Here is a 14,115-nt window from a genome sequence, read left to right on the forward strand (position 1 = left end):
ATACAAATATGTTTGATTTAATAATCATTTTTGTTTTATTTGCCCATGTAGCATTTCCAGGTGTTTTGATGTTTCCCATCAGGTTTACTGATTTAGTTTAAAGAGGTCTTGGCAGCGTGTTGTTAACAGATCTGTGAAACTTCATTGTGAGGCATCATTTTTAGAGTTAAAGTGATTGTTCGGGTGTTTTGAAGTGGGGTTGTATGAGGTACTTCTCCATAGTAGGTGTATTACACCGGAACAAAGCAATGTACTGCTGTGGACAGGGGCAGCGGCAAAATGTATTTTAGCCACCTACAAGAAAGGCTCACCCAAGTGTATGCTATATGTAGAATATATAATATATTCATTTATCATATGTTTCATTTTCAGTTCAGTTCGCCGCCAAAAAATATCTAGATATAGTGTACACTTAAACGGATATAAATTCTTTCAGGTGAGCCTTTTTGTTAGGTGGCTAAATACGTTTTTCTGCCGTCCCCGTCCACAGCAGTACACTGCTTTGCTCTGGTTTTGGTGCTCCTGTCTGTTTCTCGATGCTGGGGCCGTGCCGACCATTCATTCATTATCATGGCAGGTAGTTAAAATGGAGGTAAAATATGAAAGCCTTGTTAAAACTCACTCCTCTGTACTTGCAGTTGACAAAATCAATCAATCACACCCCTCAGCTGTCAGATCAGTTTGTTTACAAGCTCATGAAGTGGACTTTCATTTAGCAACGATAGCCCAAAGCAAAAGCCTGCCGTTTGACCTTTTAACCCCCGACGCCCCACTCACCACAGATAACCACTCAGCGCCCCCCGATGTGACGGGGCTGTCGGAGCGCTCCTCGCTTCATGCGGAGCGGCCCCAGGTGGCCTCGGTGCGAGGCGTCTCCCGGGGCTATAACCACCACACCAGCGTCATGGAGACTGCAGATGGTGAGTTTCTTACTCACACACACACAGACACACACACACATAGTCACCTCCCTTTCTCCCCTGCTGTCTGTCCCTCTGTCTTCTCCTTAGTCAGTCTGCCTGCCAGACTGGCACAAGCTGCTGACTGACCCTCTTGTGTTGCCATGGTAACACTGCACCTCTCCAACCCCTCCCCAAAGTAACACCATGTTTCTACCTTGATGCTTAATATGTCATTTTCACTAATAAAACACACACAATTGATAAAGATTAATACAGGAACAGTGTTTCATGTGATTCAGTTCTTGTCGTGTTGTTAGTGAATCAGTGCATGAAATTAACAGCCGCTAAACATCATTCATCATTCAAACAGCACAGTCTAGTATCCACCCAGCACTGCCAGCAGTTTCCAGATGGGCTATCGGATATATTGACAATTGGATGCTGTGCATTGTAGAGATGGATAACCACTGTAAAGCTGAGACTCTTGTGGATACAATGATTCCAATTGTATTCATGTGTGATGATGTTAGTACCCGTAGTAGCCATTTCATTGTAGTGAGACAATTTTTTGAAAGTTGATCTCACTGTATGAAATGACATGTGGTGACCTCTAGGATAATAACAGCCTGAGGAAACTTCACAACCACAAACTACAGACCTAGGGCATTCAGAGGATGTATAGCTTTCCTAGGTAGACTGAAGATAAGGGGGTGTCTGAGCAGTTTCCAGAACAGAAGCGCTCATCATCCAATCGCCAAAAAATGCAGTTCTTGCAGATATCTCCAAATGTCAAAAGTTTTTGATTCCGAGTCACGGCATTGCTTTTTCTATGGTGTTCCTCAAGGTCTTGGTGTCTTTATGTGGTATTTTGGAGGAATTATTGATCATTTATATCAATTCTCGAGTGGTAAAAAATGGTTAAATTTAGCACCAAATCGGTGTAACAAATGGTATCAACCCAAACATTGCTGCAGCAACTTATGACACATAATAGAGCATGGGAATGTCAATCACATACTTCCATTATCATGTTCTTAGCCCTTATACACTTTCACAATTTATTTTAACAGCATCTGAAATTAATCTTCAGGTTCCCAACTTTCGGATGATGTTCACCACTTCTATGTGACATCTACTGTTGACGTGCTATCTCCCCCTAAAGAACCCCTGTACCCCCCTAAAAACGACAAAAATGGGTTGAGTGAAGTGGAAAAGATTTACTTTCATGCGTTAAGATAGACGTTTTTACAAGCACCAAGTTTATTGCCATCATTGACAATCTGGTCGAGCAGTCCTTTTAAAAGCAGCGCCAATGTGTTCCTGTCACCCTTCCATCTTCATCCATTCAACATCAGAGCTGAAATGCTGCTTTGAATTAATGTCCCATGTACTTAATAAGCTAGCAGCCAGAAAACTGGAACAGCGCTTCAGCAGAGATGTTCCCTTCCTGCCATCCATCCTCTGTCATTAAGAGTGTGTGCGTCGCCGGGGTTTTCACTGCTAATAAATGCTAAGCCAGCCCACCTCGCTGACACATAAAGAGGATGAGAGTTTTAAAAGATGTCATTTTTTATCCCTTCTGTTAGTGTTCAAGATGTTTCAAACCCACGCTGCAAGTTTTCGCACAGAAGTCATTAAAATAATGACAAAAATAGCAAAAAACAGCAAGAAATCCTATCTTAGTTGTCATGGTACCACAACAACAGTGTGTGTCTTTATAAGCTTACTCTCACCTTCGTGTCTGCTGCTGGATTTCTCTATCACACATTCACACGTTCACAGTCTCACACACAAAGTTAGCAGGACTGTTTCATTGACATCCTGATGTGTCTCTCCTCCAGGCTGTGAGTGGAGAAGTGAAGGATCCCTCAGTTTAATGGATGGTATTTATAACTGTTCTTCCAACTCTATGGCAGTCCTCTATATGTGCACTCTGCTGCGTGTGCATTTGTGTTCATGTGTGTTTCCGCCTTCGCCTCCACTGTCAGGTCTAGCACTTGTCCAAGCCGTGTGTGTTTTCCAAAAATATATGCAGCGAATTCAATAATTAGATTCCTGTGTGTGTGTGTGTGTGTGTGTGTTTGTAAAGCTGCGTGTGTTGCAAAGGCTTCAGCATTTGTAGCATCTTCAAGCCTACAGTATATGCTCTTCAAATTGATGATGTTGAGGCAGATTGTGTGAAAAGGCGTTTTCCATGACAGGTCTAACTATTCATTCGGGGTTGTGAGTAATTACCATGTTGACATACTGGTTTCTGCGCTCCCACTGAGACACTGAGACTTGTCACTTTATGTTTCTCACTATGACACAAGCCTGTTAGCCCGTAGCCACACAGTGGGCTCTCTGTGACGGCAGCCGTCTAGCACTGTCGCCATTTTAATAACAACACATATTTGGGTGTAGAAAACATGCCACACAGTAACTTTGGTTCCACCTGGACTCGGTTACTGGCGCTGTATGTGTTGGTGTCTTGATGGAGCATGCATACTGTGGTGCATTTTTGTCAACAAATCCCATGAAAAGACCAAAACCAACAATTAATCCTACTAACAAGTATTGTCTGTCTATCCAGAGTATGATATAGCTGATTCCTCTGTGCCATAGACCTCACTTATTGTTCAAAAACTTTTAAAAACACAACAGTGAGCCACACTGACATGACATGTTCCTTCATTGTGATAAATGATATTTTGAATCAACCCAACACCGTCGTTGTGCCGCCCCCTACTTGTATATAAGAAAAGCAGTTTTTTGACCACAGTGAAAATGTTGTTTTTGAAAGGCTAAACACCAACAAATATGGATTTAGGCAGAATATTTTGTTGGATAAAAACATGTGAATTTTTTTAATTAATACATCAATCTTTTTGTCCAATAAGGAGTTATTTGAGATATTTGGATCACACAAGTCCGAAACAATGCTCTGCTATGCAACCACCACTGGAATATAATTCTACAAATAGTATAATACTAGTTAGTGTTGCCTAATCTCTACCTTCAACTGTGCACAAGTACTGGGTTTAAACTGAATATGACCTACTAAGTAGCAAAAAATGTAATTTTAAATATATATATATATAGAGACGTTTGTATAAATTATCCAGCGAGTGTGTTATTATGATTTTAGCGCTAATCAAATTTTGACAACCTTAGAGCAGGCGCACCCCCTGTGATGTTTGGCGCCCCCATAATGGGGGGCGCTAGAGCACCAAATGTTTATTAATCTGTGGCTGAAAATAGTCCCCAACAAATGCTCCTCCGTTTTGAGTAGGGATCAGGGCTGGAGCTCAAACAGAGCGTTTCAGACAGAGTTTGAAAAGAGGTGCTGCAGCACAGTCGGTGTGCGAAAACAAGTGTTTTTTGAACATTAAAGTATGAAAACATATTCCAGTAGAAACCCAAAATAAAAGTATGAACCTGAAAATGAGCATCTTTAAAAAAAACAAAAAAAACTACAATGCCCAGCAGGGCATTAGGAAATGACTTCCTAAAAACTAAACAATATATTTGAACCGTTTTAAAATAATTACGGCTCCAGTAGGAACAAATGAGCTTGTTGCTTAGAGCCACAGACAGGGTAAGGAAGCCAAACATATTAAGAGACAGACTAACACATTGTTGGTTTTGGTCTTTCCATGGAATTCATTAACAATAAGAAAAAAAAATGATGGTCATAGCTGGTTAGTAAATACATTTTACTACGAAAGCATGGTGTGCCATTTTTTCCCAAAATTAAACATAGCCAGTGTTTGCCTTGTAATTTAATACTGTGGGTGGATAAATTATGAAATTATGAAATTATGAAATCACAGGCGGTTGCTGGTTGGCTGTGATATTAACGATCAAGGCATCAGTGAGTGGGTGGGGTTCAGGGCCCTCAGATGTTGTCCCGTGTGTCTGGGGCTTTCTAATTGGCCCATCAGGTGCAGCGCTGACCCCCACGCGACTCCTCCCAGTACATCTGTCCCTTCACGAGGAGGCAGAGTCTGTCTGAGCCGGGCTTATTATAGTAAGATAGATCAGGCGAGCTGCGTGCAGCTGTGGCCTTCGTCTCCTGTGGCTGTCTGGAATGTCTGACACAGACCACCCCTCCCAAACTAAAATCATATGGAGGAAATGATGTCCGGTGATGATTATAGTCTGCACATCCATGTCCAAAATGTGAGGGAAATCTAACCGGACACCTCTTCATTCATTCTTAGTCTGTTGTTTCTAACCTGTCCTGCTCCTTCATTCATGTGTTTACAAAGCTCCATGTCTCTGCGATTATGCTTCTTGAGTATTGTATTTATGTCTAGTGCGGCAATTTTAACATACATGTCAAATGACTTGCATATATTTTGACTTGACTGGGTTATAGTTGGTTTTAGCCTCCCACATTTATGAATTTTGCAGAGCGTATGTGAAACAGACACCTTTAGAGACACCTCGTGAATCACTTAATGCAGGGAGGACATCGTTGTTGCTAGGCAGCAGGCGAGGAGGCTCCTCATTTTCTGATTTAAAAGCCTGTGAGGTTTGTCGGTGATTCTAGAGAGTATATCTGGACTGAAAGCCTGTAACCTTTGACCTCCAGGTGACTGTAGAGGTCCGCTGTTTTGTTGTCTTGCTACAGTGTGAGTGACAGCTGGTTGTCCTCTATGTCGCATTAGAGCCCCACTCTGACCTTTTCTCTCTTCTTTTCTTATCCGTCCTCCCCTCATCCATCCCCGTCCCCTCACTTCATCCATCTCTCAATCAATTTGTCTACACATGTCTTTTCTATCTATTTCCACCCCTTTTCTTCTCCATGTCTGTATTTCTCTCCATATCATCGTCTGTTTATTCCCCCCTACCCTTTTCTTTTCATCCCCTCCGATCTCATTGTGTAGGTGTTCCAGTCAACAGTCGCGTCTCCTCTAAAATCCAGCAGTTGCTCAACACTCTGAAGAGACCAAAGCGACCGCCGCTGCGAGAGTTCTTTGTCGACGACTTTGAGGAGCTCTTGGACGGTAAGCTGGCCTGAAAGTAATTACATTGCTTCTATTAATAAATCATGAAAAAAAGCATCCGTCTTACTGTGGCTTGATCAGCATACTGATCAGAGACTTCAGCAGTTGAAGGCTGTATTTGATACAAACAATCCTGCTCTTTAAACATCCACTTTAAGATCTAATATCTTTGTAGCTTTCAGTGGAGTTTTCCAGCTTCGGCCGAGATCAAAATGTCATATTGACCTCCCCACGCCTCACAAATAAACAGTCAAGGCACACTTTTACATCAGTGGTTGTTATTTTGTCTCGTGGTGGAGCTGAGACCACCAGGTGGGCTAAGGGAGTGGTTCACAGTGGGCCTGCCCTGTCTAACCATTTCCTCCATTCCTACTAGCCCATCATGGGTTTTGGGTGACTCTCTGCCAGGCTGAATAAACACAAAGCGGCAGGAATAGTAATACATCAGCAGGTAATTGTAAAGCCTCCCTGACTTTGGCTCAGGAACTGTGGCATGGCACGCCTCTGTGGTCTGCTTGGTGCGAGCAGCAAAACACACAGAGCTGAAATGGCAGCAGGCTTAACGCTATCTGTTCCTGATAGAGGTGTTTTATTTGGCGGGGGGACATCTTGCCAGCTCGGTTAAACAGTTCTGAATTCCATTTATGAGAGTTCAGGAGAGTGTGTGAGGGGAGAATAGTGATGGAGAGATGGAAGTCAAAGAGCGAGTAGGGTGCTTGGTTGAGGGAGGAAAGTCGAAGGATAAAGGGAGCTTCGGCTTATTGAAAGGCACATGTTTCTCTAAGTTTCTCAGGAATTGGTATCTGAGGCAGCTAAGACTGATAAGGACAGAACTCAGCTCACATTTAATCCTTCAGCCAACTCGGTGTCTTTCAATCCCCACACTGCTTTCATTACCCTGCCTCCCTTTAAAGGTACAGTGTGTAGGATTTGGCAAGATCTAGTGGTGTGGTTGCAGATTGCAACCAACTGAGTACCCCCTCCGCCCACGCCTATCTTTCCAAGACTGCGGTAACGTGAGCCACCGAATGCAAAACTGTGGTATCGCCGTTCGCCTCGCTCAGAGGCCATCCTTACCATAATAACACTGATTTAGGAGCAACAGAAGTCAAACACCAGCTGGCGGTACTACAGTTTTACACTCTGCAGCTCACGTTACCGCAGTGTCACAAGCGTGTCAGAGAATGACGGTGGCCTTCAGGTAACCTAAATACGTGAAAGCCTCTCTCTAGAGCCAGTGTTTGGTTTGTCCGTTCAGGGCTACTGTAGAAACATGACAATGCAACATGGTGGACTCCGTGAACGGGATCCGCTCCCTTTGTAGATATGAAGGGCTCATTCTAAGATAATGAAAACACAACGATTCTTAGTTTCAGGTGATTATACACTAATGAAAACATAGTTATGAATGTTATATTCAATTTCTGCCAATAGGTCCCCCCGAAATGTTGCAGACTGTTCCTTTACAGGACCAGTCCGCCATGTTGCACCGCCATGTTTCCACAGTAGCCCAGAATGACAAACCAACTCTGTTAACTTTTCCTGTTTGGGCCGGAGTCGATAACGTTACTTTGTCCCGTCGCCGCCGCTCTCTCTTTTGCTTCACCACTCACTTCCCACGTACACACACGGACTGCCGTTGCTCCAGATGGCTCTAGAGAGGGCCATTCTCGCTTTTGCGGTTGCCACCGTAGCTCTCCAACACGCAGGACAGGTTTCAGTTCAATCTCCTCACCTCACCGCTAGATACCGCCGGATCCTACACATTGTTCCTTTAAGAGAGTTGTATAATAGACAAATTTAACATTTCTTTGTAATTCTCTCCACCAAAAAACAGGCATTCATCGAGCCACCCTCACACTGATGCCTCATTCTCTTCCCCATCTAGTCCAGCAGCCAGATCCCAACCAGCCAAAGCCAGAAGGCCAGCACATGAGTCCGCTGGAAGGAGAGCCTCTCGGGGTGGTCAACAACTGGCCTCCCTCCTTGCCAGCAGCCTTACAGCGGTGGGGCACCACGCAGCCCAAGAGCCCCTGTCTGACGGCACTCGACAACGCTGGCAAGCCCGTCTACACACTCACCTATGGTAGGCATCAACAATTACAATGGAGATGGAAAACAACAGCACCTCTTTTCATCCATACTGTGTGGGTTTTCTCTGTACAAATAATGGACAAGGAAGTGCCTACGTCTAGGAGTGTAAATCACAAGTTGCATCCCGACACAATAATATATTTATTATTTGGACAGCGATACAATAATTGCTGATATCACAAAGTCTGCCATGATATGATTTCAATTTGATTCAATTCAGGAGCCTAAGAGACAATATCATCATATGTCTATTTAACACAATCAGTTACATTTAAAAATATCATTTGACAATTTTATTACCGAGCTCTTCCAGACATTTAAATGAAAAACAATCTATTCTTTTTAATAAAAAGAATAAAAATAGACCTCCTGTTCACTATTAAGTGCCACATTTCTCGTACTTAAGCACTGTTTGAATGTTTAGGACGAAGGTGCGCTTGGATGGAAACGGTGACACAGACATGCCATGGGAATTTCAAAATAAAGGCGTATCTTAAAGATGACGATATGTATCGATGTTTTAACTGCATCGATGAAATTGGATCGTTGATCACTGAATCGATACATTGATCCATATCGCTGTATCGTTACACCCCTACCTGCATCCGTCTCTACATACAGTACCTTATTTTGTATTCTGCTGTTATTCACAGCTATTGTGTGTGTTTTTATGTTGATTTGTGTGTCTGGGGTTGTTAACTCAAATGAAATATTTGACATTCATATTTGATGTTCACCTCTGTAGGTAAACTATGGACCCGCAGTCAGAAACTGGCCTACACTCTTCTTAACAAGCTGAGCACCAGAAATGAGCCTTTGCTCATGCCCGGAGACAGAGTAAGTCCTGAGATAATGTTCAATGATGGTCAGTTGTATGTTACAGTCCTTGTTGCATTTTGGGCGTTTGGCTGAGGCTCCTAAAACGATATTCAGCGAGTGCAAGACTGCATTTCTCTGAACATGAGTCCTTAAACTAAGAACAAATTATTTTTCAAGTCAGCCTATTTGAAATCTTGATATTTCTGATTGCTCCCTTGCAGAAGGCTGCATCTCTGTGCTCAATTTTCAACCATCAGTTCTCATGTCCTTACAAATATAATATCACAGCCTCATTATCTGTGAGGGGAAATGTTTGATTTCCGATCTCGTCCTTGCCTCCCATACTTAAACGTAAAACAGGAACTGCGCATTACATCGTACCGTAACATATTGTGTCCGTTATACGCCTTTAGGTTGCACTTGTTTTCCCCAACAACGACCCAGTGATGTTCATGGTGGCCTTCTACGGCTGTCTCCTGGCAGAGCTGGTACCTGTGCCTATCGAAGTGCCGCTGACCAGAAAGGTAAAGGCTAAAACCGTCTCCTGGGAATGTGTGCTTTTCTGCATAAACAGTGAAGAGCATTAGTGACCCCTGCTGGACATGTGACCCCTGAATGAGAGCCTTAAAAGTTGTGCACACTTGTTTCGATGTAGATATTTATCCCAGAACATCTTCTCTCTTGTTAATGTGCTGCATGATTACAACCCCGGCAGCAGCATTATCTTCTAAATGTTCTAATTACAGAGTGTTATGATGCATCCAGCACATCCTTCAGCTCAAACTGAACCAAATTCACCCACATTAGTTACACAGGCTGAATATTAATGCCTGTTCTTGTTTGCCCTTTATAAGCGTGCTGTTGGAAGACGCTGTGCTGTAATTAATGAGATTTGAGGGAGGTGAAATGATGTGTAATTCCAGTCAAAATAATAGATCACAGGCCAACTTTTCTCGGTAGTCAGAAACTCATTCGCGCAAATGTTTCCTCCCTCCCTTCTTCAATCCTTCTTTCTTTTTTCTATGCCCTTTTTCCAACCCAGTATCTCACATTTTTTCTGGCTTTTCTGCACAGTATGGTTTGCTCAGCGTGAGTCTGGCTGTAAGCTAATTTGCACAGCCAATCAAATATGAGTGAGCGCGTGTCTGATCTCGGGCTTCATTCCTGCTATGATTGGGCTTTGATGCTCGGCGGTAGGGTTTTTAATAGTGATTAGCCGTCACTCTGCTTTCTTACCTGCTGCTTGTTTGATGTACGCTGCTCCGAGGTTTCCTCTTCAGTCGTCGTCCTTCTTTCTCAACGTTACAACTCCCATATTCCCTCAGAGCATCATTCTGTTCTGAATTTTGTCGCTCTTAATAGTTGATTGTTGTGTGACAGACACGGTTTGAACTTCCACTTTTCATCCTCTTTGGTCCCCCAGGATGCAGGAAGTCAACAGATTGGCTTTCTGTTGGGCAGCTGTGGTGTCACGCTGGCACTGACCACTGACGCCTGTCAGAAAGGCTTGCCCAAAGCACAAACGGGGGAGGTAGCCACTTTCAAAGGTACGGTATGCTTTTTTTTTCATTTTGACTGTCTGTCTGTCTGCATAGTTACATTTGGTTTGAACTGACTTCATGTCTCCGTCTCTGCAGGCTGGCCGCGGTTGCTGTGGTTTGTGACAGATGGAAAACATGTTGTGAAGCCACCAAAAGACTGGCATCCTCCGATACGGGAAGCCAGTAATGACATCGCCTACATCGAAGTATGTGGAGTTTCATACCAATAAAGCAAATTTAGATTGATTATATTTTGATTGAATCATCAGCTCTTCTTTTTCATATAATCCACAACTGTTCAAATGTTTTTCCGTGTTTCTTACATCCAGTATAAAACCAGCAAGGAGGGAAGCACCATGGGGATCACAGTGTCCCATTCAGCCATGCTGGCTCACTGTCACGCCCTCACACAGGCCTGTGGCTACACTGAAGGTGAGGAGGACACTCTAGTACCTACACTTCATTTTAATCTGGTGGTGTTAGCGTGTGCTAAAGAGAGAGAGAGAGAGAAAGGAAGAAAGAGACAACTCAACCAGATTTAGTAATGATAAAAATAAAAACATATATACATTAGGCTTGACTTTTTGGACTTGCTGTGTTGTTTCCCTCTTATTTATACTACAGGTTAGATAACGCTGAGCACATTCATCAAACAAACCTATTTTATAATCTATGATATTATAGAATCCCCCTTCACGTTGCTCACAGATCCTATCAGAGTGTAATTACAGTCTAGTTTGATAAATGCAGCGTCTCAGCAGGTTGTGTCTCTTTCTGACAACGTAAGGCACCTCCTCTCCTCCAGTGTCCCAGTTTGGCTTTAAATAACTCCAAACAGCCCCTAGAGACTCTCCAGGTCTGTTTCTGAAACTCAGTTTGGTGCTTCGCTGAATCCAATACTGCTTCAATCAAGATTTAGTAGTAGACCCCAGAGGTATTTTTGGCATATCTCACAGGTGTTGTCATGGGTCCTAATTTAAAGTATCACACACTATCAGGGGGGTTAGGGCACTCTGTCCATCATTTTGAAGGAGACAGATGCAGCAGACACAGATTTCCTCATATGCTCTGTCTATTTTCATTTTACACAATATGCAAATTAACTAACTTTCTTGAAATAATAATAATTTTATAATATTTTTTTTTTTCCTCGGATGGCATTAATAACATTACTAATAATGTTTTGAAATGAAATATTTTGCTATGCTGGTTGTTTCTAACAGTAGTTTATTCTTGGGGTACCCAGGGACCCCGGTCAGTAGTCCTTGTATGTTAAATAAGTTGGTAGGATGAGGGTTAAATGTCTCAAACCTAAATCTTGGGAAAATCTTCTTTTCGATTTGCAGCTGAGACCATAACTAACGTCCTGGACTTCAAGAGAGAGGCAGGATTGTGGCACGGCGTACTTACGGTGAGTGGGCTTGAACCGTCTGGTAAAGCTAACAAGACGGTTATATAATTAGAAATAGAAGAGATTCAGTTTGCTGATAAAAAAGCGTGATTTATCTGACAGACATCTTCCCTATGAGGACATTATCAATATGTAAACACATTCAAACTAATGTCTTAGTCATCTTGTCTCATAACACAAGTTTGAAACATGTCGTTGGAATTTACATACAGCTTATATATCACCTGCTGTTACACGTTTAAACTCCTATAACAGTAGCCCAAACAATCTTTTATTTATACTCTTATCTCTAATAAAACCTTGTCATGGCTCACAGCTTGTTTACAGTGACATCATGTAGTTGCACTGCATTTCTGAAATATTTTGGTGCTTGTCTCTTCTCGTGGCAGAGCGTCATGAATCGGATGCACGTGATCAGCATTCCTTACTCCCTAATGAAAGTCAACCCCCTCTCCTGGATACAGAAGGTGCACACGTACAAAGGTGAGGGTCAGTCCACCTCGACATTTGTCACTTTTCACTGTTTGCTGCATCTCAGCCCGACGTAGAGGGAATTAATACGAGATAAACAAACCTAATTTGATCTATTTAGTATGGAAAATTCTAGTATTTATTATAGTGCATTGAGAAAAATGCTTTGGTAGCTGGCTGTATGGTGAATGATAGTTTACCCAACATTTTGTTATTGTTTTGAGTGTCTGTAAGCCTGAATAAGATCAAGTTTTACTTCCAGAGTCTGTTTCTCGTAACGGTTTTGATTCTCGCTGCATGTTTGACAGGGGACGATGGATTGGAGTAATAGTTTGTTGGACTCATTGATTTCTAGTCCAATTGTGTTTGCCCGTTGGAGGTCGAGGACATGAGGCCTGCTGCGCTGAATAAGATCCATCTCCTTTCTGGTCCAAGATTTGCTGAGTCACCTGTTGGCAACTGACTCAGACTGAGTCGTACTGCTATTTGCTGTCAGATTTAGTGATCTGCTATTGGCTGTTAAGCTGAATGACAGAGGTGTTGATTGGGTGATCCTATTGTGAGCCTGTCTCTCTTGCCTTTGTGTCCCCTTTGCACAGCACGGGTTGCAGTGGTGAAGTCGAGGGACATGCACTGGTCTCTGCTGGCCCAGAGAGACCAGAGAGACATCAGCCTGAGCTCGATTCGCATGCTGATCGTAGCTGACGGAGCCAACCCATGTGAGTCCACCTGCAGGTTCTCATTTAATAAAATAACCTCAATAAACACCCTGAAGCTACAAGAGATTATCATTGATTTGTTTGTGTTTACTGGACTGACTGTGTATGTGTGTGTGTGTTATCACAGGGTCGATATCCTCCTGTGACGCCTTCCTCAACGTGTTTCAGGCACGTGGGCTGCGACCTGAGGTGATCTGTCCATGTGCCAGCTCTTCAGAAGCCATGACTGTCGCCATCCGCCGGTGAGCTGCTGTTACTGCACCCTATTAAGAACAAAAGCAACCTGCCACCGCTTTGCCTCTCTGTGCTGTTAAATCACACTGCAACATTAGCTGGAATCTGCAGGGAGAGGAGGGAGATTTGTGCTTCTTTAACACAGAGATGAGGCAGAGGATGTGTCAGCTTTTTGCTGATCACGGCGCTCAGTCATGGAGGAGGATTAGGATGACAGACAGACTAAAAACACATGCTTCAAATAGGCTGTTTTTGAGAAATATGTGAGAGTGTAGAGATGTAATGGATCCAGAGAGTCTGTATCGCACAGATTCACATTTTAAGGTGTCCGTACTGCTGCAATAAAGACAATGTACTAAACAGTGGTGGAAGAAGTATTCAGATCTTTACGTAAATAGAAGTACTAATAACAAACTGTGAAAATACTACAAAAATACTAAGTCCTGCATTCAAAATTCTACTTAAGTAAAAGTATGTAAGTGTTATCAGCAAAATATACTTAAAGCTGTGCAGTAAAATGTTCCCTGTGAGTGTTTTACTATTATATATGATGTTTCTGGATTAATGTTGCATTTTACTGCTGTAGATGTTGAAGATTGTACTAATTTTAACTCCTTTATATACTGTTGGGCAGTTTAATCTACAGCAATGCATCATATCTTATATCTCTAAAAAGTCAGCTTTTCATGAGAAAAACAGCCCTGTTTTCAGCTTTGTGACGATGTATTTTCCAGCTGATCCAATAGTTTATTTATCTTCACAAGTAGGAGAACTTTCTCAACACATAAAAAAACACTTCATCCTTCAGTTTATCAGAAAGATTCACATTAAAAATGACCTAATTTGGAGCTACTTGGTTTTCACCGGATAGGAAGGGGATAAAAAACTATAATCTGAAAAGTAACTAAAGCTGTCAGTCAAATATAGTGGAGT

The 14,115-nt window shown here is 42.5% G+C and overlaps 2 protein-coding genes across 11 annotated transcripts in view; one reads left to right on the forward strand and one right to left on the reverse strand.

The window, feature by feature from the left end:
• Nucleotides 1-14,115, reverse strand: part of prmt2 (protein arginine methyltransferase 2) — a 303,518-nt gene that overhangs the window by 104,090 nt on the left and 185,313 nt on the right. The window lies entirely within an intron of this gene.
• The window catches only part of dip2a (disco-interacting protein 2 homolog A), a 101,693-nt gene that overhangs the window by 72,985 nt on the left and 14,593 nt on the right, over nt 1-14,115 (forward strand). For 5 of the 10 annotated variants that reach the window (XM_074659540.1, XM_074659541.1, XM_074659542.1 and 2 more), the window contains exons 6-18: nt 783-920; nt 2,744-2,785; nt 5,774-5,893; nt 7,782-7,979; nt 8,733-8,824; nt 9,220-9,330; nt 10,230-10,353; nt 10,444-10,553; nt 10,677-10,779; nt 11,694-11,758; nt 12,148-12,241; nt 12,829-12,948; nt 13,076-13,190. In XM_074659540.1, coding sequence (XP_074515641.1) covers nt 783-920; nt 2,744-2,785; nt 5,774-5,893; nt 7,782-7,979; nt 8,733-8,824; nt 9,220-9,330; nt 10,230-10,353; nt 10,444-10,553; nt 10,677-10,779; nt 11,694-11,758; nt 12,148-12,241; nt 12,829-12,948; nt 13,076-13,190 — 1,432 coding nt within the window. The remainder of the gene's footprint in view (nt 1-782; nt 921-2,743; nt 2,786-5,773; nt 5,894-7,781; nt 7,980-8,732; nt 8,825-9,219; nt 9,331-10,229; nt 10,354-10,443; nt 10,554-10,676; nt 10,780-11,693; nt 11,759-12,147; nt 12,242-12,828; nt 12,949-13,075; nt 13,191-14,115) is intronic. The other 5 variants (XM_074659545.1, XM_074659546.1, XM_074659547.1 and 2 more) reach the window with 2 other exon arrangements.

Source organism: Sebastes fasciatus, chromosome 14 (genome assembly GCF_043250625.1).
Source record: "Sebastes fasciatus isolate fSebFas1 chromosome 14, fSebFas1.pri, whole genome shotgun sequence".
NCBI classification, from domain to species: Eukaryota; Metazoa; Chordata; class Actinopteri; order Perciformes; family Sebastidae; genus Sebastes; species Sebastes fasciatus.